This window comes from Pristiophorus japonicus, chromosome 9 (assembly GCF_044704955.1).
Source record: "Pristiophorus japonicus isolate sPriJap1 chromosome 9, sPriJap1.hap1, whole genome shotgun sequence".
NCBI lineage: Eukaryota > Metazoa > Chordata > Chondrichthyes > Pristiophoridae > Pristiophorus > Pristiophorus japonicus.
The window spans coordinates 114,985,235-115,010,321 of NC_091985.1; the positions used below are offsets into that span (position 1 = coordinate 114,985,235).

Genomic DNA, 25,087 nt, shown 5'->3' on the forward strand with positions numbered 1-25,087 from the left:
ACACCTGTGAAAAGTTACGCGTGAACTGAGTGAAACCCTGGAGAAGCTCGGGACTTAACGCGACCGTCTCCGAGCACATGGAGATCAAGCCCTCCAACTGATCGTCCATGGGAGGCGAGTGCAGACCTCGCTGATCCGGCCTCCGTGGGGTCAGTGTGCACATTACAATGCGCCTTGGCGTTGCCGGCTGCACGCAACTTGGTCCTGGTGCCTCTTCTGTCTCAATTGAGATGACTGCAGGTTCATCCCCCTCTGTAAGTTGTTGCTCCTCCTCCTCCTCCTCTGGTTCAGTGGTGGTGGTGTCGTGCTCCTCCTCCTCCTGACCACCCGTAAGTGTAGGTGCAGGTGCAAGTGCGACTTTCTGTAGGCCCGGAGTGGAGGTTTCCCACTGCCACCCCGGGTTAATTCAGCCCACCCTGATTGAACCTCTTGGACAGGGGCCTCATTGGCTTCGTCGGAAAAGGGTTCTGCCCTCTTCCGATCCCCCTCCACATTTTCTAAGACATCCTTGTTATAAGTAATTAAATAGTATTATAAGTAATTAATTAGTATTATAAGTAAGTAGTCTGTAAATCCCTTCTCTCGAACTCTGCTTTCCTCCTCTCCTTTCTCTCTATGCGTATGCGTGGATGACCTGACCTCTCGAAACGCGGGAAAACCTGTCACCAAAAAAAAAAATCGCATGCGCAGAAGGCCGATGCTCCACCCCGCTGGCCGTTCGCTGGGTCCACGTTACATCGCTGACCTTTTGCACCACCCATTTCACATCGCTGGCCTATCGCCGAGTGGAAAATCTGATCCAAAAAATGGGCGATGTTCCAGCGAGCGGTAATGCTGAGACATCAACCATCACTGGAACATCGCCCATTTTTTGAGCGAAAGCCAGCAAAGTGGAAAGTCTAGCCTATGAAGTCTATGATAAGTCGAACAAATGACGCCTAATGTGACTATACCCTGGGGTCATACAATATACCCTGGTCCTTCACACAATACCCTGGTTCCTCACATAGTACCCTGGCCCTGCGTTGTCAGGAATGCGAGATGAGTTAGTACCCTGTGTAGTCAAGGATGTGAAAGGAGCTAGCACCCGGTTATTATCCTCTATGCATGTAGGTGATTCTCTGGTCAGACGCTCCATCACTTCGACTGTAATGTTCGTTCTGGCTTCCAAATTTTTATTTTTGTTGTGTAAAAAAAATGTATTTCTAGACATTAGAATGCAACCCAATTATTCATTCTTAATACATTGAATTACTCATGCATGGTAAATAAAGCTTCAGAATCTCTAATGGGGATGGTGGTGGAATTGACAATGCCGGTTTCCAAAAGTGTGCATACGTCAGGCTGTCTTGACAATTTTGGCAGTCACTGACGGCAGTGTCATTGTCAATATAGGTATACATACACTCACAGCCCATATTTAAATATACTATAGACAAAATGCATTCCTACATTTCTTCTGCTTTGGCCCAGAATTTGCTGGAGTGGGACATCCCGTGGTGAGCGCCATGAGTAGGATTTTTTTCCTCGCCTTTCAGCTCCAATTAATTTTGTGCCACAAACTGCTGGTAGTGCGAGTTGATAACGTGAAGTCAATGGGGCATCTGGGATCTTGATGAATGACGGAACCAATAGTTTATCTCCTTAAGCAATTAAATTGAAGGATTTGAATTTGAGCCTCTCAGCTCATTAGCTGCTGAAACTCTCATCCATGCCTTTGTACCGCTCAGCTTGACTATGCTCTCCTGGGCGGCCTCCCACCTTGCAGCCTCTGTAACCTTGAGCTCGCCCCTTCACCCATCAACAAACACTGTGCTTACTGACCTACATTGGCTCCAGGTCCAGCAACGCTTCAATTTTAAAATTCTCATCCTTAGTTTTCAAATCCCTCCATGGCCTTGCCCTCCCTATCTCTGAAATCTCCTCCAGCCCTACAATCCTCTGTGATCTCTGCATTCCTCCAATTCTGGCCTCTTGCATATCCCCAAGTTTCTTTGCTCCATCATTGGCAGCTGTGCCTTCTGCTGCCTAGGCCCTACCTGCCGGAATTCCCTCTTTAAACCTCTCTGCCTCTCCTCCTTTAAGACGCTCTTCAAAACATAGCACTTTGATCAAGTTTTGGTCACTTGTCCTAACATGTTCATATGTGGCTTGGAGTCAAATTGTGTTTGATAATGCTTCTGTGAAGCGCCTTGCGACGTTTTACTACGTTAAAGGCACTATATAAATACAAGTTGTTGTTAGCTCTGAAATGATTGCTTGGACTTCTGATTATTTAAACAACGTTTATTAAATATCACCAAATTACATGCAGGAAAATGTGCTTTTTTGGCCAATGGAACATGACACAAAGATATAAGACAACCTCCTGCCCAGGGTTCAACTTACTTTTCAATTCGTGAAATTCAGGAACTGAAGGCAGCTGCTACCTACACGCGAAAGCTAAATCATTTATAGTAATTCACATCAAATCAAATTTGATGATCTTGCTTTGCCAGCCAGTTACTTGTCCGCGTTTTCTGAATCAGCGACATTCACGTCCAGTAAAGCACTTTCCAGTCTGTGTCCTCTGTCTTTCCTTTCAGTTTACGAAGGAAGAAGACTTTGCCAAAGCAATGGTAAACAAGGAGGTTGCCGGGATACTGGATGAGATAAAAATAGATGAAGTGGAGGTAGTAGAAAGGCTGTTGGTAATTCAAATTAATAAGTCACTGGTCCACATGGGATGTATCCTAGGGCGCTGAGGGAAGTAAGGGTAGAAATTGCGTAGGTGCTGGCCACAATCTTCCAATCCTCTTCAGATACAGGGGTGGTGTCAAACGACTGGACCTTGTTACACCCTTGTAAAAGGGGAGAAAGATAAACCTGGCAATTCCAGGCCAGTCAGTTTAATGTCGGTAATGGGGAAGCTTTTAGAAACAATAATCAGGGAACAAATTAACAGCCACTTGGACAAGCATGGATTAATAAAGGAGAGCTAGCACAGATTTCTTAAGGGAATATCGTGTTTGATTAACTTGATTGAGTTTTTTGATGAGGTAACAGAGCAGGTGTATGAGGGCAATGCAGCTGATGTTGTGTATATGGACTTTCAAAAGGTGTTTGATAAAGTACCACTTATTAGGCTTGTTAGCAAAATTGAAGCCCATGGGATAAAAGGGGCTGTAGCAGCATGGATACACAATTGGCTACGGGACAGAAAATAGAGAGTTGTGGTGAATGGCTTTTTTTTGGACTGGAGGGAGGTACACAATGCTGTTCCTCAGGATTCAGTACTAGGACCACTATTGTTTTTGATATACATTAATGACTTGGACGTGGGGGTGCAGGGCACAATTTTGAAATTTGCAGATGACACAAAACTTGGAAGTGTAGTAAACAGGAAGGTAATAATAGACTTCAAGAGGACATAGACAGGCTGGTGGAATGGATGGACACATGGCAGATGAAATTTAAAGCAGAGAACTGTGAGGTGATACACTATAGTAGAATAAATGCAGAGTGACAATACAAGCTAAATGGTACAATTTTAAAGATGGTGCAAAGAGAGAGACCTGGGGGTGTTTGTGCACAGATCTTTGAAGGTGGCAGGACAGGGTAAGCAAGCAGTAAATGCAACAATTTCTAGACACTAATGGGGAGGTTGGTGGCGAGCTTCAGTTTATGCAAGGCTAACTGCAGAGTGGCACAAATCGTACAGCAATTTGTGGTGATTTGGAACACATGACATATCTCTTCCTCACCACAAATTGCTGGTTCTTTCATACATTGATAATGGCGTGTGGCGTGAACTCGTAGTCACTTTTGCAGCAAATTCTGGGCCAATGTGCTGAAGGAGCATAATTAGTCATCGAAAACAGGCTGCAATCACCTTTTAATCTTGTTATACTAAAGCAAATGTGTGAAATGCCTGCTCAGTTTTATACAGTGCCATGAGTGTCAGGTTTTGTTGTAGAAAAAGCTCAAGTCTGATTCACTGCCTTTCAACACACATTGCTATTCCCATACCACCACCAATACACAAAGCAGCGACTCCATGCTTTCCTCCTGTTCTCTCCAGAGCGTAGAGAAGTGTGACCAGGATGCGGCACCCAGACATTCCCAGGGGGTGACCTAAAGCAATGGCGCCACCTTGGATGTTTACCTACAAAAACACAATTGGTCCAATGTCAATTTGTTTCCTAAAGCAAAAGTTACTTTATACTAGAGTTTTAACTTGGATTTTTCAATCACCCTGTACCCAATTACTCAAGGTAATACGTTGTGTGGGGGTACATTTCTATGGGAGAAGGCCTGGTATCTGGGTGGTGAGGGGGATAATCATAGCAGAGTAATTTAAAACCTAATAAAGATACCTACATTAATATTATGTTTAAACCTTGGCAGGGGTGGACTTGGTTGTTGGGATGTGATCACAAGCTGTACAGAATCTGGAACAGCACCAATTGCAGAATTATGGGGATCTCTAAATAGGGATGTCCAGTAGGAGGCAAAAGGTTTGCTTAAATTCATTAAAAAAATTAGAGTTAAAGAGTACAATTGAAAAATTATCCGATGGGTAAATGAACTGCAAGGTGCTGCAGTGAGCAGCAGGCAGCAGAAATTCTCAGGTCTGATTTGTACTGCAGTAGCTAAACTCAGCCAGGGCACTGACAACTGGCCTCAGGCCACCAGGAAGGGAGGTGGAAAAGACACAGTAAGGATTCTTCCCTCTGATCCACGAATGATCCCCAGTTGGAAAGCGAATGTGCGAACATTGGGTGACTTAGTTGCGGCACCCCCCCATGTTTGAGTAGCTCATTGCTACTCACCGGCTTAGCTCACAGATAAAGAACTGACACTTGGGGGAGGTAAATGAGGATGGCTAATGCTCATGCAAGCATTCTCCAGTAAAATCTGCCGCCTTAGGAGAGCGGAGAACACTGGGGGAATGGATTAGATATAAAACACAGCCCAAAGCTAAAGTTATCAACTGATTTGTAATGGTATAGTGATAGTCACTGCTGCTCCAGTCACAAAATATGGCGGTATTGCCTCAAACAAACGTGTTTCTGTTACTGGTACACTAACACCCTGCTCCAATATAAATATATCTTGTTATCACTGAGATTGCTGCACAAATTGTGTGCTTTTACAATACCTGTCTTTTCCAGGTACACCATCTCAGTTACTTTTGAAAGGAATTTTGTATCTACATCTCACCTTTTCTGGGTTTAAACCCAGCTCCTTGACAACAGCAACTGATTGTGCTGCGAAAGCTTCATTAATTTCAAACAGATCAACTTCATCTAGTGTCCAGCCAGCCTTCTCCACCTAGTAAATATAACAAGTCAGTATATTTAACAAATCAGTAAATTAAACCCACAGCTTAGCAGTGATTTTACACAAATTGTGTTCCTCTGGATGTTGAAAATATTGAGGCTGCTTTTAATGTAAAAAAAACAACAGTTGCAAGATGCCTTGTAGATTTGTTGGAGACAATACTTGTGAATTTATTATTATTATGGATCATTACTTCAGCTGGTCAGCACACCAACTCACGTTAGGGAGCTGAGCCAAGATGTAAAAGCGAGCTTTTTCCATGATGCCACATCTCTTATTTTCCCCATGAAGTTTTGCACTGACTTATTCTCTTCTGCAAGGCTGTGTTACAGTCCACTGAACAGATCACTGACAGTGCATCTGTGAGACAGTCCACTGTTAGTCACTGACGGTGCATCTGTGTGACAGTCCACTGATAGTCACTGACGGTGCATCTGTATGACAGGAGCACTGAATTACTGAGGCAGATGTGCACGGAGGAGATCATGGAGCTAAGAGACGGAACAAAGAGAAACATATACTTACAAATATATAGAGTTGCAGACGCTGACTGTGACAGAAACCATGGCTCAGAAATTCTGCTTTCTCCTTCCCACGGGCATTCGACTAGATTTTAGAGAAAAAATACGCACCTACCTGAAGCTGTTGCGCCCGCTCGACTTTCCGATGCACAGATCTCCTCTTGCTGCGCATCGCAGCGCGTGCACGTCGGGACATGCGCAGGCCTGGAACTGGAGTCACATGGCTCTGGGCAGCCAATCAGGTATAGTATATTCTCATTCATGGTAATAGGAGTTTTGTAAGTCCGAAACTCCTATTACCATGAATGAGAACCCCCCCCCCCCCAAACACTAATAAAAAATAGAAAATATACACTACATATTTAAGATTCATTTAAATTAAAGTTATTAATGTCTTATTAAAAAAAAATATTTTCCCGATTTTTAAAAATGTTTTTAAAATTATGCCTTAAAATAAACTTACCATTGTGGGGGAGGGTTTTTAAACAATAAAATATGTTTTCATAACTTTATTTTTATATGTTTTTGTGTGTTTTAAAACACTTGCGTCTGTAAAAATAGGCTATACACCTGCTTTTTCAGGCGCAAGATTTTTGAGGACATTTGCTGGGCAAGAGGGGTAAATAATCACACAGAAAAGGACCAATCTGTTCAACACACTTTCAACTTGGAATCCAGGCATGCTTCCTGGATTGATATCAATGTTTATATGTCAGCAAGTGTATTTGACTGGTACCAGTTGAAATAAAAGGTGGTTTTAATATGCCATTATTGATTGAATGCAGAGGCAGTGGGTTTTACCTGCTTTACAGCATCTTTGATGGCTTTCCAATTATATTAAGATATTTTAACTGGGGAAAAATGTCCAATGCCATTGTCAAAGAATTATGAGAAACGCTGTCCTTTTGAAGGAACTTTGTTTCAGTAAAACTTCAAAGGATTTAGACTGTGAGTGAGTTTAATTCAAGAAGTAGTCTAAAGTCTCCAACCAGCAGAGGGTCGAGGCTAGTTTGACTCTCGTTGCATTGTACCACACAAGATCCAGTTACGCTGAAAGATAGCACGGGGAAGCTCCTTTATTACATTTGTTAAATGTATAACAACTACTGACATTTATTTAGTGCATTTAACAGAGGAAAACGTCTCAAGACGCTTCACAGAAGCATAATTAGACAAAAACTGACGTCGAGTCAAAGGACAAGATCTTGGGAGAAGCGATTAAAAGCTTGGTATAAAAATTATAAAGGTTCTAAGGAATGTCTTAAAGGATGAGAAAGAAGTGGCTAGCAGAAGGATAGCAGGTGAATACTGACGGATGGCAGTGTTTGTAATACACTGTTTCATGATGAATACCGTTCATTTACTGACTTGATTTCCAACAACTTGCATTAATATAGCGCTTTTAATGTTTCTATGATTGGATGGGTAAGAATGGACCAAAGTGAGGGCAGTCCCATCAAACTGCACAACGGAGGAAAGCCACTGAAGGAGAGTCAAAGGCTGCAGAGGCTGAGGTGGGATAATGCACCATAGTCAGTCACAGAGAATGCCATTCCTGACTTTGATTAGGGGCATTTCATTATGCCTCTGCCGCAGAGAGTTGTTGATGCCAGTTCACTGGATATATTCAAGAGGGAGTTAGATATGGCTCTTACGGTTAAGGGGATCAAGGGGTATGGAGAGAAAGCAGGATAGGGGTACTGAAGGAATGATTAGCCATGATCTTATTGAATGGCGGTGCAGGCTCGAAGGGCCGAATGGCCTACTCCTGCACCTATTTTTCTATGTTTCTATAGTAGGAGGAACCTGACTAGACAGATTCAAACAGAGTTGTGCAAAAGATGTCCACGGATTTGGAAGCAACAACATGTTCAAGAACTTTGTTGACGAAAGGAAGTTGGAATTGGAGTCATAATTTACAAGGACAGAGGGATCAAGGGTGTGTATTTTGAGGAGGAGGTTGATGATGACTTTTGAAAGGAGACGGAGCAGTTTACAATGTCAGCTAGTGTGGGAACCAGGAAGAGAAGTAGGGTAGTCAGCAGTTTAATGAGAATGGGGTCAAGGGAAAGGGCTGGGTTTCATAAACAAGATGAACTCAGAGAGGGTTTGGGGGCGGTGGGAGAGAAATTAGAAAGAGACAGGAGTTCAGGTCTGAAGACAGTTTAGCTTGGTAAGGGAAAGGAAAGAAGCAGCAGAGGAAACTGAATGGATAGTCTTGCTGACAAAGGAATCCAAGAACTCTTTTACTTGTTGTTAGATGCAAGGATGGAGAGAACAAGGAATAGGGGTTTAAGCTGAGGATTGGCAGTGCAGAAAAGAAGCCATGGGTTATCTTTGCTTTCTAGGATGATCTTAGGAGTAGTGGAATGCACTTGCAAGCAATGTAGGGGATGCAGAATATCACTGGATTGGAAAGGGGTAGGGGAATGTGGATGCAAAGGGATAGAAGGAAGTGGTGTGAGGTAGTCTTGTCAGTAATCGAGACAACAGAAGTTGAAAATCCACGGAAGATAGTGAGGTTGAAAGGGTGGCTGTGAATATGGGTGGGAGAGTTTATATTGAGGGAGCTATTTAGAGAGAACAGGACGGTGGTGAATTCAGAAAAGAGGGCAAAGGGAGTTGAGATGAAGATTGAAATCACTGAGGAGTCATTCAGTACAGAAGCTGAGCATTCAATACACCTACTGAAGATGAGGAGGATCATGTAGTAACATGTGAGTCTTGTGTTTGTTTACCTGGATTTTGGGCACGCTAAAGGTACACTCGAATTTGCATGTTCAGCCATGAACTCATTGAATGGCAGTGCAGGCTAGAAGGGCTGAATGGCCTACTCCTGAACCTATTTTCTATGTTTCTATGTTTCTATCAGGGATGGGAAATCCACTTATAGAGTTGATCAGTGACACCAAAACTAAGTAGACGATGTAGTGTAAAACCCAAAACTTTTCCCATCTCAGACAATATACATCACAATCCAATGCTGCAATACTGTAAGGTATGCCCAATCACTATTGTGCTCCAGTATAAAGAATTTGACCTATTCTTCCATGCTACACCTCATTACATTGATACCCCATATTTGTGCAGCTGTAGGTAAATATTGGACTATTTGTGGAAAAACATAATAAAGGGACGGAGAATGAGAGAATGGCACATTGCCTATATTATGACCTTATACACAGTATACAATACAGTAATGCAAAGATAAGTAAAAGGGTATGGCACACTGTGATTCCATCTTATCCTTCACTGAGTGGAAATGGTCTTATAGGAAACAATCATGACCTTAACAAAACATAGATCGATGTGCTTAAGATGTGGCTGAGTGGAGAAACAATTATGACTGTATTCCATGCATTATGGTTCCCTAAAGGTTTGGTACACAGCTCTTCCGGTATTTAAAGGCAGTAGGAAGTGATGGCCTTTCTACTGAGTTTGCCTGGGGACGATGCGGTTGTCTACCTATTCCCAGGATGTAGTGCCTGACGTAACTGTAAACCCTACCACGCACTCTTTCAATACAACACTCTTGTTTAATTTTTGCTTTGCTTGTACAAGCTAAATATGTACAACAAAATTCCAAATTTCTAATCGCGTTGAACTGGAAAAAATTATGTTATTATGCTTCTTTTTTATGCTTAATGAGCACTGTTCTCATGCTCAGCCCTGCTAACTATTTTGCAGATATATTTGTGACATAGCATCATCCACACAACAATGTCACCAGGTACAACAGGTGACTTCAGCCGTAGTTCACAGGGCCCATTTTCTTCAACTGTGCAACCAGGAAGTAGTCAGGAAAATCAGCGGAAAAAGAAGGTGGAGACCTGCTACGTTTCCTCCCCCTTTCTGCTGTCCAGGAATACCCAAAGAGTATCAGCCTAACAGCTCCCACCACAAAGACTTCAGTCCTAGGGAGCATTAGAAAGTGCTGTATTAATTGGATTTAGTAGTGGTAACACTGCTTTATTTCTCCAAACATTCAGAATGCAATGTAAAATTCAGAGCAGCAATAACACCACATACCAACCACACAATGTTCTCGGAGGGTTACTGATTGATTTCCCCTTTCCTGCTCCACGACACAGAAACCCAGTCTCGCTAACATTTATTACCCATCAAGTTAGCTAACACTTTGCTTGCCTGCTTAGATACCATTTGTTCAGAACAATCTTCATAGAGACTATTTCTACTTCAAAGGTAAACATACCCTTACGGACAGGGCTTCAACTCAACCATAACTAGAAAATTACACCCTTATAATCCAAGGACCAGACTTCACCATAACCATAACTATAAACCAATACACTTGTAATGCAGAGGCATTGGTCACAATCTTTCAATCCTCATTGGATACAGGAGTAGTGCCAGAGGACTGGAGGATTGCTAATGTTATACCACTATTCAAGAAAGGGGAGAAGGATAAACCAGGAAAATACAAGCCAGTCAGCCTAACGTCAGTGGTGGGAAGTTAATGGAAACCATTATCAGGGACAAAATAAACTTTCATTTGGAAAGGCATAGGTTAATCAAGGATAGGAAAATTGTGTTTGACTAAAGTGACTGAATTCTTTGATGAGGTGACAGAGAAGGTTGAACAAGGTAGTGCAGATGTTGTTGTTTCGGAAAGATTTCAACAAAGTGCCACACAGAAGGCTTGTTAAGAAGTTGGAAGCCCATGGAATTAAGGGGAAAGTGGCAGTTGGCTCAGTGACAGGAAGCAAAGGGTGGGGGTGGATGGATGTTTTTCAGACTAAGAAGTGGATTACAGTGGTGTTCCCCAAGGGTCAGTTTTGGGACCATTACTCTTTCCAATTTTTATAAATGACCTAGACTCGGATGAAGGGAGCAGCATTATAAAGTTTGCAGATGATGTGAAACTTAGCAAAGTAGATCATGATGAGGATAGTTATAGGCTTTAGGATGATAGATATCGTGGTGAAATGGGCAGAAGCATGGCAGATGGAGTTCAATATGGAGAACTGTGAAGTGATGCACTTTGGGAGGACTAATATGAAAAGGCAGTATATTATAAATGGTATGATTCTGAAAAATGTAGATGAGCAGAGAGACCTTGGTGTCCATACACAAATCCTTAAAGATGACACGGCAAGTTGATAAGGTGATTAAAAAAGCAAATAGGTTATTGGGTTTATAAATAGAGGAATTGAATATAAAAGCAAAGAGAACATGCTAGAACTTTATAAATCACTAGTTAGGCCTCAGCTGGAGTATTGCGGACAATTCTGGCCACCACACTTCAGGAAAAATGTAAAGGCCTTAGAAAGCCTGCTCCACCATTCAATATCATGGGTGATCTTCGACCTCAACACCTTCCTGCACTATCCCCATATCCTTTGATTTCTTTAGTTTTCAAAAACCTATCGATCTCTGTCTTGAATATACTCATCGACTGAGCATCCACAGCCCTCTGGGGTAGAGAATTCCAAAGATTCACAACCCTTTGAGTGAAGAAATTTCACCTCATCTCAGTCCTAAATGGCTGACCACTTATTTTGAGACTTTGACCACTAGTTCTAGAATCCCCAGCCAGGGGAAACATCTTCCCAGCATCTACTCTGTCAAGCCCCTAAAGAATTTTATGTTTCAATGAGATCACTTCTAAACTCTATTTTTCCTTACAAAGTGGTAACTTCATATTTCTCTACATTATATTCCATCTGTCACATTTCTATCCACTCACTTAACCTGTCTGTATCCCTTTGCAGTCTCTTCGTGTCCTCCTCACAGCTTACTTTCCACCTAGCTTTGTATCGTCCGTAAAACTAGATACATTACGCTCGGTCCCCTCATCCAAATCATTGATATAGATTGTGAATAGCTGAGGCCCAAACACTGATCCTTGCAATACCCCACTCATCATCATCATTATCATAGGCAGTCCCTCGAAGTGAGGATGACTTGCTTCCATGCCAAAAAGGGATGAGTTCACAGGTGTTTCAATGAAGGACCTAATATTCCAGGTCCCGAACTACATCTTGGAGGGTTGGATTTTTTTAACGTGTGGTGGCCGTTGCACACCAGCCACCACACAGGCTTAACAGAGCTAGGTCTTGGTCCAGTGGCAAGGATTACCCCAGATGACTGGAGGCCAGCTGTGCTACATGGACCGAGCGTGCACACATATAGCCCACTATTTACAGCCTGCCAACCCAAAAATGACCCGTTTGTTCCTACTCTCTGTTTTCTGTCCATTAACTAATCCTCAATCCATAATATATTACCCATATCCTATGAGGCCTAATTATGTGCAATAACCTCGTGTGGCACCTTACCGAATGCTTTTTGAAAATTCAAATACACTACATCCACTGGTTCCCCCTTATCTACCCTGCTAGTTACAACCTCAAAAAACTCTTAACAGATCTGTCAAACACTAATTCCTTTTTATAAATCGTGTTGACAGTGCCAAATCATATTTTGATTTTCTAAGTGCCCTGTTACCACGTTCCTAATAATAGATTCTAGCATTTTTCCCACTACGGATATCAGGCTAACTGGCCTATAGTTCCCTGTTTTCTCTCTCCTTCCTCTCTTGAATAGTGGAGTTAGGTTTGTTATCTTCCAATCCACTGGGACCATTCTAGAATCTAGGGAATTTTGGAAGATCAAAAACGATGCATCCACTATCTCTATAGCCACCTCTTTTAACCCTAGGATGTTGGCCATCAGGTCCACGAGATTTGTCGGTTTTTAGTCCCATTAATTTCTCCAGTACAATTTCTTTATTAATGCTAATTTCTTTAAGTTGCTCATTCTCTCTAGACCCTTGGTTCCCCACTATTTCCAGAATTTTTTTGAGTCTTCTACCGTGAACAGATGCAAAGTATTTGTTTAATGTCTCTGCCATTTCCTTATTCCCTGTTATAATTTCTCCTGTCTCTGCCTGTAAGGGACCCACATTTACATTTGTTAATCTATTCCTTTTTACATACCTATAGAAGCTTTTACAATCTGTCTTTATATATCTTGCTAGTTTACTCTCATATTCTATTTTCTCGGTCATTCTTTGTTTAATTCTAAAATCCTCAGGCTTCAAACCAATGGAATCTAGAAAAAAAGTACCCATAATCCAGGGACCACCTTCACCCAAACCAAAACTAGTTAAAAAAATACCCTTATAATCCAAGTACCAGGTTTCACCCCAACCGAAACTAGAAGTAAATACCCTTATAATCCAGGAACTGGGCTTTAACTCAACTATAACTAGACAATTACACCTTTATAATCCAAAGAACAGGTTTTAACACAATGTAAACTAGAAAAAAATACAATAGTAATCTGGGGACCAGGCTCAACCTCAACTATAACTAGAAAATGATACACTTCTAATCCAGGGTCAGGCTCAACCTCAACCATAACTAGAAAACAAAATATTTAATTTCCAGAGACCAGGCTTCACCCCAATCAAAACTAGAGAATTATACTCTTATTCTCTAAGCACCAGGCTCCAACCAAACCATAAATAGAATATTATATCCTTATAATCCAAGGATCAGTTTTCACCTCTAACCATAAAATGATATTCTTATAATCCAGAGACCTGGCCTAACCCCAACCAAAATTATATCCTTATAATCCAGGGACTAGTTTCAACCCAACCAAAACTAGAAAGTGAAATCTTTATAATCCAGGAACCAGGCTTCAACTCAACTGTAATTAGAAAATGATACCCTTATAATCAAAGGACAGGCTTCACCTCAACCAAAACTACAATTATAATTCACACCTGAACACAACTAGCAAGTGATATCCTTATAATATAACTCAGTGAGGACAGGTAATGGTGATGGTGGCAGGGAAATGGGTTAGGACATGATGGCAAAGTTTTGGATAAACTTAAATTGTTGGAGGGTGGAGAATGGAAGATTGCCCAAGATAGCATTGGAGTAGTTGAATCTGAAGGTTAACATATTAATAATTAATATTTCAAACTGTTTACAATATACATAGATGGTCTGGAAGAGGGGACAGAGTGTAGTGCAACAAAATTTGCAGATGACACTAAGATTAGTGGGAAAGCGGGTTGTGTAGAGGACACAGAGAGGCTGAATGAGATTTGGATAGGTTAAGCGAATGGGCTAAGGTTTGGCAGATGGAATACAATGTCGGAAAGTGTGAGGTCATCCACCTTGGGAAAAAAAAACAGTAAAAGGGAATATTATTTGAATGGGGAGAAATTACAACATGCTGAGGTGCAGAGGGACCTGGGGGTCCTTGTGCATGCATCCCAAAAAGTTAGTTTGCAGGTGCAGCAGGTAATCAGCAAGGTGAATGGAATGTTGGCCTTCATTGCGAGAGGGATGGAGTACAAAAGCAGGGAGGTCCTGCTGCAACTGTATAGGGTATTGGTAAGGCCGCACCTGGAGTACTGCGTGCAGTTTTGGTCACCTTACTTAAGGAAGGATATACTGGCTTGGAGGGGGTACAGAGACGATTTCACTAGGCTGATTCCGGAGATGAGGGGGTTACCTTATGATGATAGATTGAGTAGACTGGGTCTTTACTCGTTGGAGTTCAGAAGGATGATGGATGATCTTATAGAAACATTTAAAATAATGAAAGGGATAGACAAGATAGAGGCAGAGAGGTTGTTTCCACTGGTCGGGGAGACTAGAACTAGGGGGCACAGCCTCAAAATACAGGGGAGGCGATTTAAAACCGAGTTGAGAAGGAATTTCTTCTCCCAGAGGGTTGTGAATCTGTGGAATTCTCTGCCCAAAGAAGCAGTTGAGGCTAGCTCATTGAATGTATTCACGTCACAGATAGATAAGATTTTTAACCAATAAGGGAATTAAGGGTTACGGGGAGAGGGCGGGTAAGTGGAGCTGAGTCCACGGCCAGATCAGCCATGATCTTATTGAATGGCGGAGCAGGCTCGAGGGGCTAGATGGCCTACTCCTGTTCCATGTTCTTATGTTCTTATGTTCAAACTGTCCCAATCATCAAAGTAATTTGATTTTAAGAAAACAAGTTATTGCCCCATTTCTCGCAAGTTGACATTGACTGATTTCTATTTTGAAACTCTTTCTTAACCTTATGGTTTTTCCTCTATAAAAATCATATGCAATAAGGGCTGAACTTCCTGTTTTCTGAAAGGTAGAGGTTGTCCTAATGATTTCCTTTGTGGAATTATCTGACTTATCCAATGAAATAAGCAAGAAAGAAATGAAATTATCGGCTATATTTTGCGGCACTCTGTACGGTAGATGCAATACAATAAAGCCTCGGATTAATGTATAAAGCTCTGAAGGAGCTTGCTTAATAACTTGCCTTACCGCTTTCTTTATTGCTGGTATCGGGCCAATTCCCATAAAAGCAGGATCCAAACCAGTCTGTGCCCAGGATACAACATGTGCCAAAGGTGTCAGATTTCTTTTAACAGCCTCTGATTTTTTCATCAGAATTACAGCTGCAGCCCCATCATTTATACCTGCAGCAATAGGAACAGAAACCAAAATAACATCAGTCCAGTTACTGCAAAAGATCAATCTGCTCTGGAGATAGAAACGGCTGTCTGGGGTTTACAGGGAAGGCGCCTCACTCACCCGATGCATTAGCAGCAGTGACGGTGCCAGTCCCATCGCTTAAAAAACATGGCTTCAGTTTTGAGATCACTTCATAGCTGCTCTCATGACGGGGAAATTCATCAACTGACACTTCAATAGAACCTGAAGAGAAATATGTTTACGTCCAGTTATTTATAAGCAGAAGCCAACACTGAACACACAAAACACTATGAGACAGACCCCTGGTGCATTGTTGTTGATGGTGTCTTTTCAATGTGAAAACCACCAAATTAAAACCTACTTCACTGCCCAATGAGTATTCAGAACAAAAGGATAAAATGCACTTATGATGGGTCAATTTTTACTGTCCTAATACCTTGCGTTTGTATTTTTCAATTATTTTCTTTACTCATGATGCAGGACATCTCCAGTAAAACGACCCATGGTCTGTTTTAATGCAGTCTGTACAGAGCTACTAATGAAAGGGGGTTGAAGTCAGGAATGGAAAACATCCCATTGGTACACTAGAGGTGTTTCACCGGGGGAGCTTTACTCTGAAGTGGCTTCAGAGGGAGAAGGCACAACAATCATCAACAAAAATATCCCAGCATTTGTGCATGTGCTAATTTGATAAAGGATGAAATGCAGTTATGTATAGTACATAGGATTGGATATGGGTTTTTCATCCATTCATCTAGTACAATGCCCCTAAATAGAACACACTGGGAGAAAATAGGAGAAAAGCATTTTATTACCCAGCAGACATTCCTCGCCCGCCAAAACACATGAATAACTAGCGAAGACAGAACACGCCACCATAATGTTAAATTTCAGGAGGGAGAAACTGTGGCCACCCAAATCAGCTCTGGAAGCCCAGATGACTCGGTCTTATTTGTGTTCTTATTGATTCACAGATTTGAAATTTTGTGGGCTTAGAGATCTGTCCTTCGGGCTGTTGCCACGTTGGTGATCAGAGCACCAAGATCTGTTAATATCAGCAACTTGAGATCTGTACAAATTAATAGTTATATGGGTCCAAATTTGCATATTAACAGGAACATGTAATTAAATATGCACATTAGTGGGAACAGGGATTTAAAATTTATAGGAGGCATGAGGCTCCATATGACCCACGAAGATAGATCACTTCCTGTTGCTAACATGAAGTCATAACAGTTCCTTCTTGATTTGCTTTGGTTGTTACTTAGGACATCAAAAAAGCCTGGTCACCTCAATAAATGTCTGAAAGAAACAATTAATACTTATAATGTGATTAGTACTCTAACTTGAACTCAGCTTTAAACATATCCCATAGAATTGCAGCAGCAATCAGTGTAAATTAGAGATACCGAGGGGGCAGAGGCCGACAGCGATACAGCCCACACCATAAACTTGTGGCATCAGTACTGAGCTTTGTATATACCTGTAGACACAGTGCTGAGTACCACTGCTGTCAGTGCATAAACAAACTGGGTGTGACTGTGGGATTTTACAGATGCTACCAAAGTAATTGGCGCCAGCTCCCTTCAAAGGACTGGCTGTTAAACACTGTACAGACCAGGATGGGACTGAGGTTCGATCCGCATCCTCATGGTCTCGATGCTCGTGAGTCGTGGGAAAGACTCAGCCACAGTTCTTGCTGACCGACTGCCATGCAGAAGCTGCTGCTGGAAGTATGAGTGTGTGTGAACATTGGGAAAGATCAAGCTACCGCTTGGCTTGATTGAGGTGCCCCCGCCACAATCAAGTAGCCTGCGACATGCACTGTCAAGGCTGACAGATGAATGAATATACCATTAGGGTTAAATATCAATGACAGGGCCCCAGTATTAAGCAGCACTTTCAGGGGAGGAAGGGGGAAATTACATGATGGAGACTGAAACCACCTCTCCTGCACCCCAGTCCCTCTCCCCCAAAAAACAGAGCTGACCCACGACCAATGTCGAAGATCGCACCAATACCTTTTCTAGATGAGATAGAGACGGGGACAATTTCTTTCTCAAAAAAATTCGCTTTTTGTGCCGTCTCAGTTCTTTTCTGGGACTGTATAGCAAACCTGTCCTGTTTCTCTCGGCTCACATTCCACTTTTTGGCCACATTCTCGGCTGCACAAGGAAGAGAAGAACAACAAAATTAAAACACTGTGCTGTAAAAATGAAGCTGCGCTACAATCAGCCGCTCGCCTGATTGTGGAAACCAAGGTCGGCCAGAGTGTACAACAGGCAGCCGGTCAGTTATCACCTATTTTACACTATTGGCCAACGTCAAAATGACACCCCCTTGTCTGAGAACTCGGTCCGGGGATTAGTCAGTTGCTCAATCTGTGGTCGCTTCACATCGTTCCTGTTTTAGCTCATTTTTATTTATTTATTCTGGTCTTTCAAGCACCTTCTACAACACACGTTATCCCTGAGCAAAGACGGTGGCCAAATTACTCATCACTAAGAAACAAGTGGGTACAGCCCGGGTTGACTCAAACTCAAAGTTTTCCCCACGTCCTGTGTGACAACCGGACTAAAATCAGCAAACCATGCTGCAAGGCATGCTGGTGCAGCAGTCTTGTACACCGACATGCCTTGTGCCCTGCTACCCAGTGTCCATTCATATGTCCTCCCTTTCCTTTTATGATTCAGAAGCAGAATTAACTTTTTAACCTAAACAGATTTTAGGTTAATCCATTTGGACCAATTCACATTTTTCCTGTCATCTGATTTCATATACAAATGAGAGCTGGTACTTTGTCTGGAGAGTGGCCTGTACACCAGTTGCAACTAAACTAACTCAAATGCATTTAAATGCAATTCGTAAAACAATAAACTATTAAAGCAGTTTGGGAAGTTTCAAAAATGAGTATAATTGTCAGCGGCTGATTTCCTGATGAATAGAGTATGTCGGACATGTGAGAGAATCTAAAAAGAAAAGGGGGAACAATAACTCAATAAAATGGGAGATAAGATAAATCTAAAGTGACCAAAATACACATTACTTCTAGGCATGGAGTGTCAACACAATAGCACATGGGTAAATGGGACACGGCAGATCACAATTCCATAACACAGACCCGTCAGACTTTCCCACACGATGCTCTATGCTCAAACACTGTGGAAAGTTACCCTCCCCCTTAAAAACACAATATTTAAAGCTTTATTTCATTTCCCACTTTGAGTTGTCATTCTCATCCCCTTTTTAGATTCTTCCACATGTCCGCTACTTGACCAAGTCAGGAAGTTGGCTATGACAACACACTTGTAACTAAAATAAGTTAGTGTTTTAGTTATAAAGTTAGTGCTGCACTGAAATCTCAGCCTAGATTATGTGTTCATATCTCTGAAGTGGGACTTGGCAGTGAGAGTGCTACCACTGAGCCAAGGCTGACAGTTAAAGGAACAAATTGCTCTCAGGCTTTCCACAGTATCCACGTGATTCACTCACATGATGAAAAAATTCTGTTTCTGTCTGAAATAGCATTTATGATATACCGGAGGTGTCTTTTCAGTAGTTAGTGGCAGCTCTTACCTGTTATTCCCATGTGGTAGCAGTTAAACGCATCCATTAGACCATCACACAGAATACTATCCTGAAGTGATACATCCCCCAGTTTGATCCCAGCTCTCATCTGTGCCACGTGTGGAGCCTAGTGGGCAAAAATGAATGCAGCTTTTAGTCTAGCACTTCGCAGTGGGTCTGCACTTGTTGCAGGTGCTTGAGTTAAGACCTGGTTGAAAAGAACAACCGAGACTTTTAACCTTTAGTATTTTTTAAACAGACAAATATCCTAATCTGCATATTGTTATCAATATGAAAAAAATGATTTAGACGTATTACACTAGACAAATTAAATATTACAGAGGGGAAGCATACACGTGTGTGGGGACTGGGTGTCGACAGGTACTCATCTATGATGCCCTCTGTGGTAGAATAGCCATGCTCTCCAAATGGTCAATTGGGTGAGGTACCAGAGGCCTGTTGGTGTCTATATTGGTATTCCAACAAAGGAGAAAAAAATGCTATGTGGGGACGGAAGAAGGACTTTTCCATGTTTTTAAAAGAAATTGTGTGTATACGAGGGCAATCTATGTCAATTTTTTGACTGTGCTCGTGTGAAGGTTAAACTTGGTGCAGTTTTCAGTTTCTCCCCATCTCTCCTGAAGTTGCTGTTTTTTGCTGTGGCTATTCGCCACATTTAAAAAAATATATAAACCTCACCTTGTCCTTTCCTGTGCATTAATACCCACTGAGGTCCATGTGCACTGCTTTCCCTCCAGCACCTTGATCAAATTTGAGCCTAGTTTTGGTGGGCTATTCTTCCGTGAAGCACATCACAATGGAGGGTAATCCTGTTGATACCTGATGTCTCCATTTATTAAAAGACTCGATGGTGATAAGTAGAGGAAACCCTGGTTACATCGAGTGTACAGCACAGAAACAGGCCATTCAGCCCAAGTGGTCTATGCCGGTGTTTATGTTCCACAAAAGCCTCCTCCCACCCCTCTTTCATCAAACTTTATCAGCATACCCTTCGATTCTTTTCTCCCTTGTGTGTTTATCGAGCATCCCCTTAAATGCATCTATGCTATTTGCCTCAATTACTCCTTGTGGTAGGGAGTTCCACATTCTTACCACTCTTTGAATAAAGGTTTCTCCGGAATTACCTGTTGAATTTATTAGTGACTATTTTCTATTTAAGGGCAGGTCTTTTTGAACCCCTTACAAGTGGAAACATCTCTATTTCTACTCTATTGAAACCTTTCATCAGTTTAAGGACATCTATCAGGTCTCCTCTCAGCCTTCTCTTTTCTAGAGAAACAAGCCCCAGCCTGTTCAGTCTTTCCTGATCGTTATAACCTCTCAGTTCTAGTATCATCCTTGTAAATCTTTGTTGCATCCTCTCCAATGCCTTTATATCTTTTTTATAATATGGAAACCAGAACTGTGCACAGTGGTCTAACAAAGGTTCTGTAGCAGTTTGAGATAACTTCCTGCTTTTCAATTCTATCCCTCTAGAAATAAACAGTGCTTGTTTTTGTAAAGACCTTGTTAACTACTTTTAGTGATTTGTGAATGTGTCCTCCACCTCATTTAGACTCTGATTATCCAAGAAGTATGTGGTCTCCTTATTCTTCCTACCAAAATGCACCACCTCACACTCATCTATATTAAAATTCATTTGCCAATTAAACACTCATTTTGTAAGTTTTTTAAAAATTAGTTCCGGGATGTGGGCGTCGCTGGCAATGCCAGCATTTATTGCCCATCCCTAATTGTTCCCCAGAAGGTGACGACGAGCTTCCTTCTTGAACCGCTGCAGTCCACGTGGTGAAGGTACTCCCACAACACTGTTAGGGAGCGTGTTCCAGGATTCTGACCCAGCGACGATGAAGGAACAGCGATATATTTCCAAGTCAAGATAGTGTGTGACATGGAGGTCGCGGGTTTGGGAAGTGCTGCAAAAGAAGCCGTGGTGAGTTCCTGCAGTGCATCTTATAGATGGTACACCCAGCACCCGCGGTACACCGGTGGTGGAAGGAATGAATGTTGAAGGTGGTGAATGGGGTGCCAATCAAGCTTTGTTCTGGATGATGTCAAGCTTTTTGAGTGTTGTTGGAGTTGCACTCATCCAGGCAAGTGGAGAGTATTCCATCACACTCCTGACTTGTCTTGTAGATGGTGGAAAAGCTTTGGGAGTCAGGAGGTGAGATACTCACGCAGAATACCCAGCCTCTAACCTGCTGTGTTGCCACAGTATTTATGTGGCAAGTCCAGTTAAGTTTCTGGTCAATGGTGACCCCCAGGAAGTTGATGGTGGAGGGTTTGGCGATGGCAAGCCACTGAATATCAAGGGAGGTGATTAGATTCTCACTTGTTGGAGATGGTCATTGCCTGGCACTTGTGTAGCGCGAGTGTTACTTGCCACTTATCAGCTCAAACCTGAATGTTGTCCAGGTTTTGCTGCATGCTGGCATGGACTGCTTCATTATCTGAGGAGTTGCGAATGGAATTGAACACTAAGCAATCATCAGCGAACATCCACACTTATGACCTTATGATGGAGGGAAGATCATTGATGAAGCAGTTGAAGATGGTTGGACCTGGGACACTGCCCTGAGGAACTCCTGCAGCGATGTCCTGGGGCTGAGATGATTGACCTCCAACAGCCATAACCATGTTCCTTTGTGCTCGGTATGACTCCAGCCAGTGGACAGTTTACCCCCCCCCCCCCCCCCCCCGATTCCCATTGACTTCAATTTTACTGGGGCTCTTTGACGCCACACTCAGTCAAATGTTGCCTTGATGTCAAGGGCAGTCACTCTCACCTCACCTCCGGAATTCAGCTCTTTTGTCCTTGTTTGGACCAAGAATGTAATGAGGTCTGGAGCCGAGCGTTCCTGTCGGAAACCAAACTGAACATTGATGAGCAGGATACTGCAAGTGCCGCTTGATAGCACTTGATAACACCTTCCATCACTTTGCTGATGATTGAGAGTAGACTGATGGGGCCTTAATTGGCCGGATTGAATTTGTCCTGCCTTTTGTGAACAGGACCTACCTGGGCAGTTCTCCACATTGTCGGGTAGATGCCAGTGTTGTAGCTGTACTGGAACAGCTTGGCTAGAGGCGCAGATAGCTTTGGAACACAAGTCTTCAGCACGACAGCTGGGATGTTGTCAGGGCCCATAGACCTTGTTGTATTCTGTGCACTCAGTCGTTTCGTGATATCACGTGGAGTGAATCGAATTGGTTGAAGACTGGCTTTGGGATGGTGGGGACCTCAGGTGGAGGCCGATACGGATCATCCACTTGGCACTTTTGGCTGAGATGGTTGCAAACGCTTCAGCCTTGTCTTATGCTCTCACGCGCTGAGCTTTTTCATCATTTACGATCGGGATATTCATGGAGCCTCCTCCTCCAGTTAATTGTTTAATTGTTCACCACTATTCCCGACTGGATGTGGCAAGACTGCAGAGCTTTAATATGATCCGTTGATTGTGGGATTGCTTAGCCCTGTGTAGAGCATGCCGCTTCCGCTGTTTAGCATGTATGTAACCCTGTGTTGCAGTTTCCCAGGTTGGTACGTCATTTTTAGGCACACCTGGTGCTGCTCCTGGCATGCTCTTCTGCACGCCTCATTAAACCAGGGTTGGTCCCCTGGCTTGATGGTAATGATAGAGTGGGGATATGCTGGGCCATGAGATTGTGGTGGAATACAATTCTGCTGCTGCTGATGGCCCACAGCACCTCATGGATGCCCAGATTTGAGCTGCTAGATCTGTTCTGAATCTATCCCATTTAGCACGGTGGGAGTGCCACACAACAGGATGGAGGGTATCTTCAGTGTGAAGACGGGACTTCATCTGCATAAGGACACTGCAGTGATCACTACTACTAATGCATATGCGACAGGTAGATTGGTGAGGACAAGGTCAAGTAGGTTTTTCCCTTGGGTTGGTTCTCTCACTCGGTCAGTAATGGTGCTACTGAGCCACTCTTGGTGATGGACATTGAAGTCTCCCAGCCAGAGTACATTCTGTGCCTTTGCTACCCTCAGTGCTTCTTCCAAGTGGTCTTCAACATGGAGGAGTACTGATTCATCAGCTGAGGAAGGGCAGTAGGTGGTAATCTGCAAAGTTGACCTGAAGTCTTGAGACTTCATGGGTCCAGAGTCAATGTTGAGGACTCCCAGGGCCACTCCCTCCCGACTGTATACCACTGTGCCACCATCTCGGGTGGGTCTGTCCTGCCGGTGGGACAGGATATACCCAGGGATGATAATGGGGGAGTCTGGCACATTGGCTGAAAGGTATGATTCTGAGAGTATGACTATGTCAGGCTGTGGCTCTCCCAGTTTTGGCACGTCCCCAGATATTAGCGAGGAGGACTTTGCAGGGTTGACTGGGCTGGGTGTGCCGTTGCCGTGTCTGAAGCTGGTGCTGTGGTCGATGCCAGGTGGTCCGTCCGGTTTTATTCTTCTTATTAATTCTTGTAGCGCTTTGTTACAACTGAATGGCTTGCTAGGCCATTTCAGAGGGCAGCTAAGAGTCAACCACATTGCTGTGGGCCTGGAGTCACACATAGCTAGACCAGGTAAGGACGGCAGATTCCCAAAAGCACATTAGTGACACTACTTTTTATTCCGGATTTATTTAATTAACTGAATTTAAATTCCCCAGCTGCCATGTTGGGATTTGATCTCCAGATTATTAGTCTAGGCCTCTGGATTATTAGTCCATGTAACTTAACCACAATGCTACCATTCCCGTGTTTATTAATGTCTTCTTGTGTTTAGTCACAATCTTCCTTTGTATAAACTGGTGTCGTCCGCAAATTTAGAAATTGTACTTCGGTTTTCTGTTTTGTAGCCAACTTGCTATCCATTCTTCTACCTGCCTCCACATGTCTGACCTTAGTCATGAGTCTACTATGTCATCATCATAGGCAGTTCCTCGAACGAGGATGACTTGCTTCCACATGAGTTCACAGATGTTTCAATGAAGGACCCGATGTTCCAGTCCTGAACTCCAGTTGAGGGGGTGGAAGATGCCTGTGCGTGAATTTTTTTAATGTGTGGTGACAGTTGCACATCAGCCACCACACGGGCTTGACAGAGCTAGGCCTTTATCTAGTGGCAAGGATTAACCAGGAGACCTGCTCTGCTGCATGGACCTAGTGTGCGCACACATATCGCAGTGTGGGCAGGTCCGTGCTGCCCCTGGGCCCTCGGCTCTTCTGGGCCCCATACCCTCATTCGCCGCATCTCCGCCATGATGTTCCAGGGCCCGGCGTTCCAGGTCTATTTATAGCCCCGACCTGCGGTGGTGTTCTCACACAGGTCGGGGCGGCCCATTATGCGGTACCTTATCGAAGGACTTTTGAAAATATCATTTATTACATCTACCACATTACCCTTGTCTACTCTCTGTTACTTCTTCAAAGAATTCAATAATGTTGGTCAAGCATGGACTTCTCTTTTGAAATCCGTGCTGACTACTCTGCATTATATTTTCAGTTTCTAAACGTTTTTCTATTGCATCTTTGAGTAAAGATTCCATTATCTTTCTGGTTGATCTCATTTTCCTAACTTGAAGTGCTGAGGCTAACTGCAACACCCCAACTTCTGCAATTGTTAACTCGAGACAGACCAGGAATCGATCCAGGGACCTTCTAGTCTATAAATAATGATACACCAGACAGTATCTACTTCCACTAGGTCAGAGATTTCTAGGCTTTGTGTCTTCCAGGATTGCATTAGTGAGCCTTGGGGGTCCCATATAGTTTAAATCCGTGTTCTCATCAGTTCCCATATAATCCCATGCTGCTGATACTAAAATATCGTGGTGTTCTGATTCAGGGTTCATCCACAAGCACAAATAGGGCAGAGTTGTCTGGACATAAAGTGCTCCTATAGCTGGGATTGTGAGCTGCTTCTGACCTCTGGGCCACAATTTTGGAACCCCTGTACTCGTCCATTGGGAGAGTTCATTAGTAGCTTCAGACGGTAGCGCAGTGGTTATGTTACTGGATTAGTAATCCACAAGCCTGACCAACGATCCGGAGACACGAGTTCAAATCCCATCACGGCAGTTTGTGAATTTGATAGCACTGCCAATGGACGAGTACAGGGGTTCCAAAATTGTGGCCCAGAGGCCAGAAGCAGCTCACAATCCCAGCTATAGGAGCACTTTATGTCCAGGCAACTCTGCCCTAGTTGTGCTT

General features: G+C 43.0%; 1 protein-coding gene across 1 annotated transcript in view; it reads right to left on the minus strand.

The window, feature by feature from the left end:
* Positions 1 to 2,271: 2,271 nt before the first annotated feature.
* acat2 (acetyl-CoA acetyltransferase 2) overlaps positions 2,272 to 25,087 on the minus strand; it is a 36,056-nt gene continuing 13,240 nt past the window's right edge. The window contains exons 4-9 of the mRNA XM_070889713.1: positions 18,893 to 19,010; positions 17,338 to 17,481; positions 15,416 to 15,538; positions 15,146 to 15,300; positions 5,203 to 5,313; positions 2,272 to 4,144 (exon numbers count right to left, since the gene is read on the minus strand). Of these exons, the coding sequence (XP_070745814.1) occupies positions 3,974 to 4,144; positions 5,203 to 5,313; positions 15,146 to 15,300; positions 15,416 to 15,538; positions 17,338 to 17,481; positions 18,893 to 19,010 (822 nt within the window). The 3' untranslated portion in view covers positions 2,272 to 3,973. The remainder of the gene's footprint in view (positions 4,145 to 5,202; positions 5,314 to 15,145; positions 15,301 to 15,415; positions 15,539 to 17,337; positions 17,482 to 18,892; positions 19,011 to 25,087) is intronic.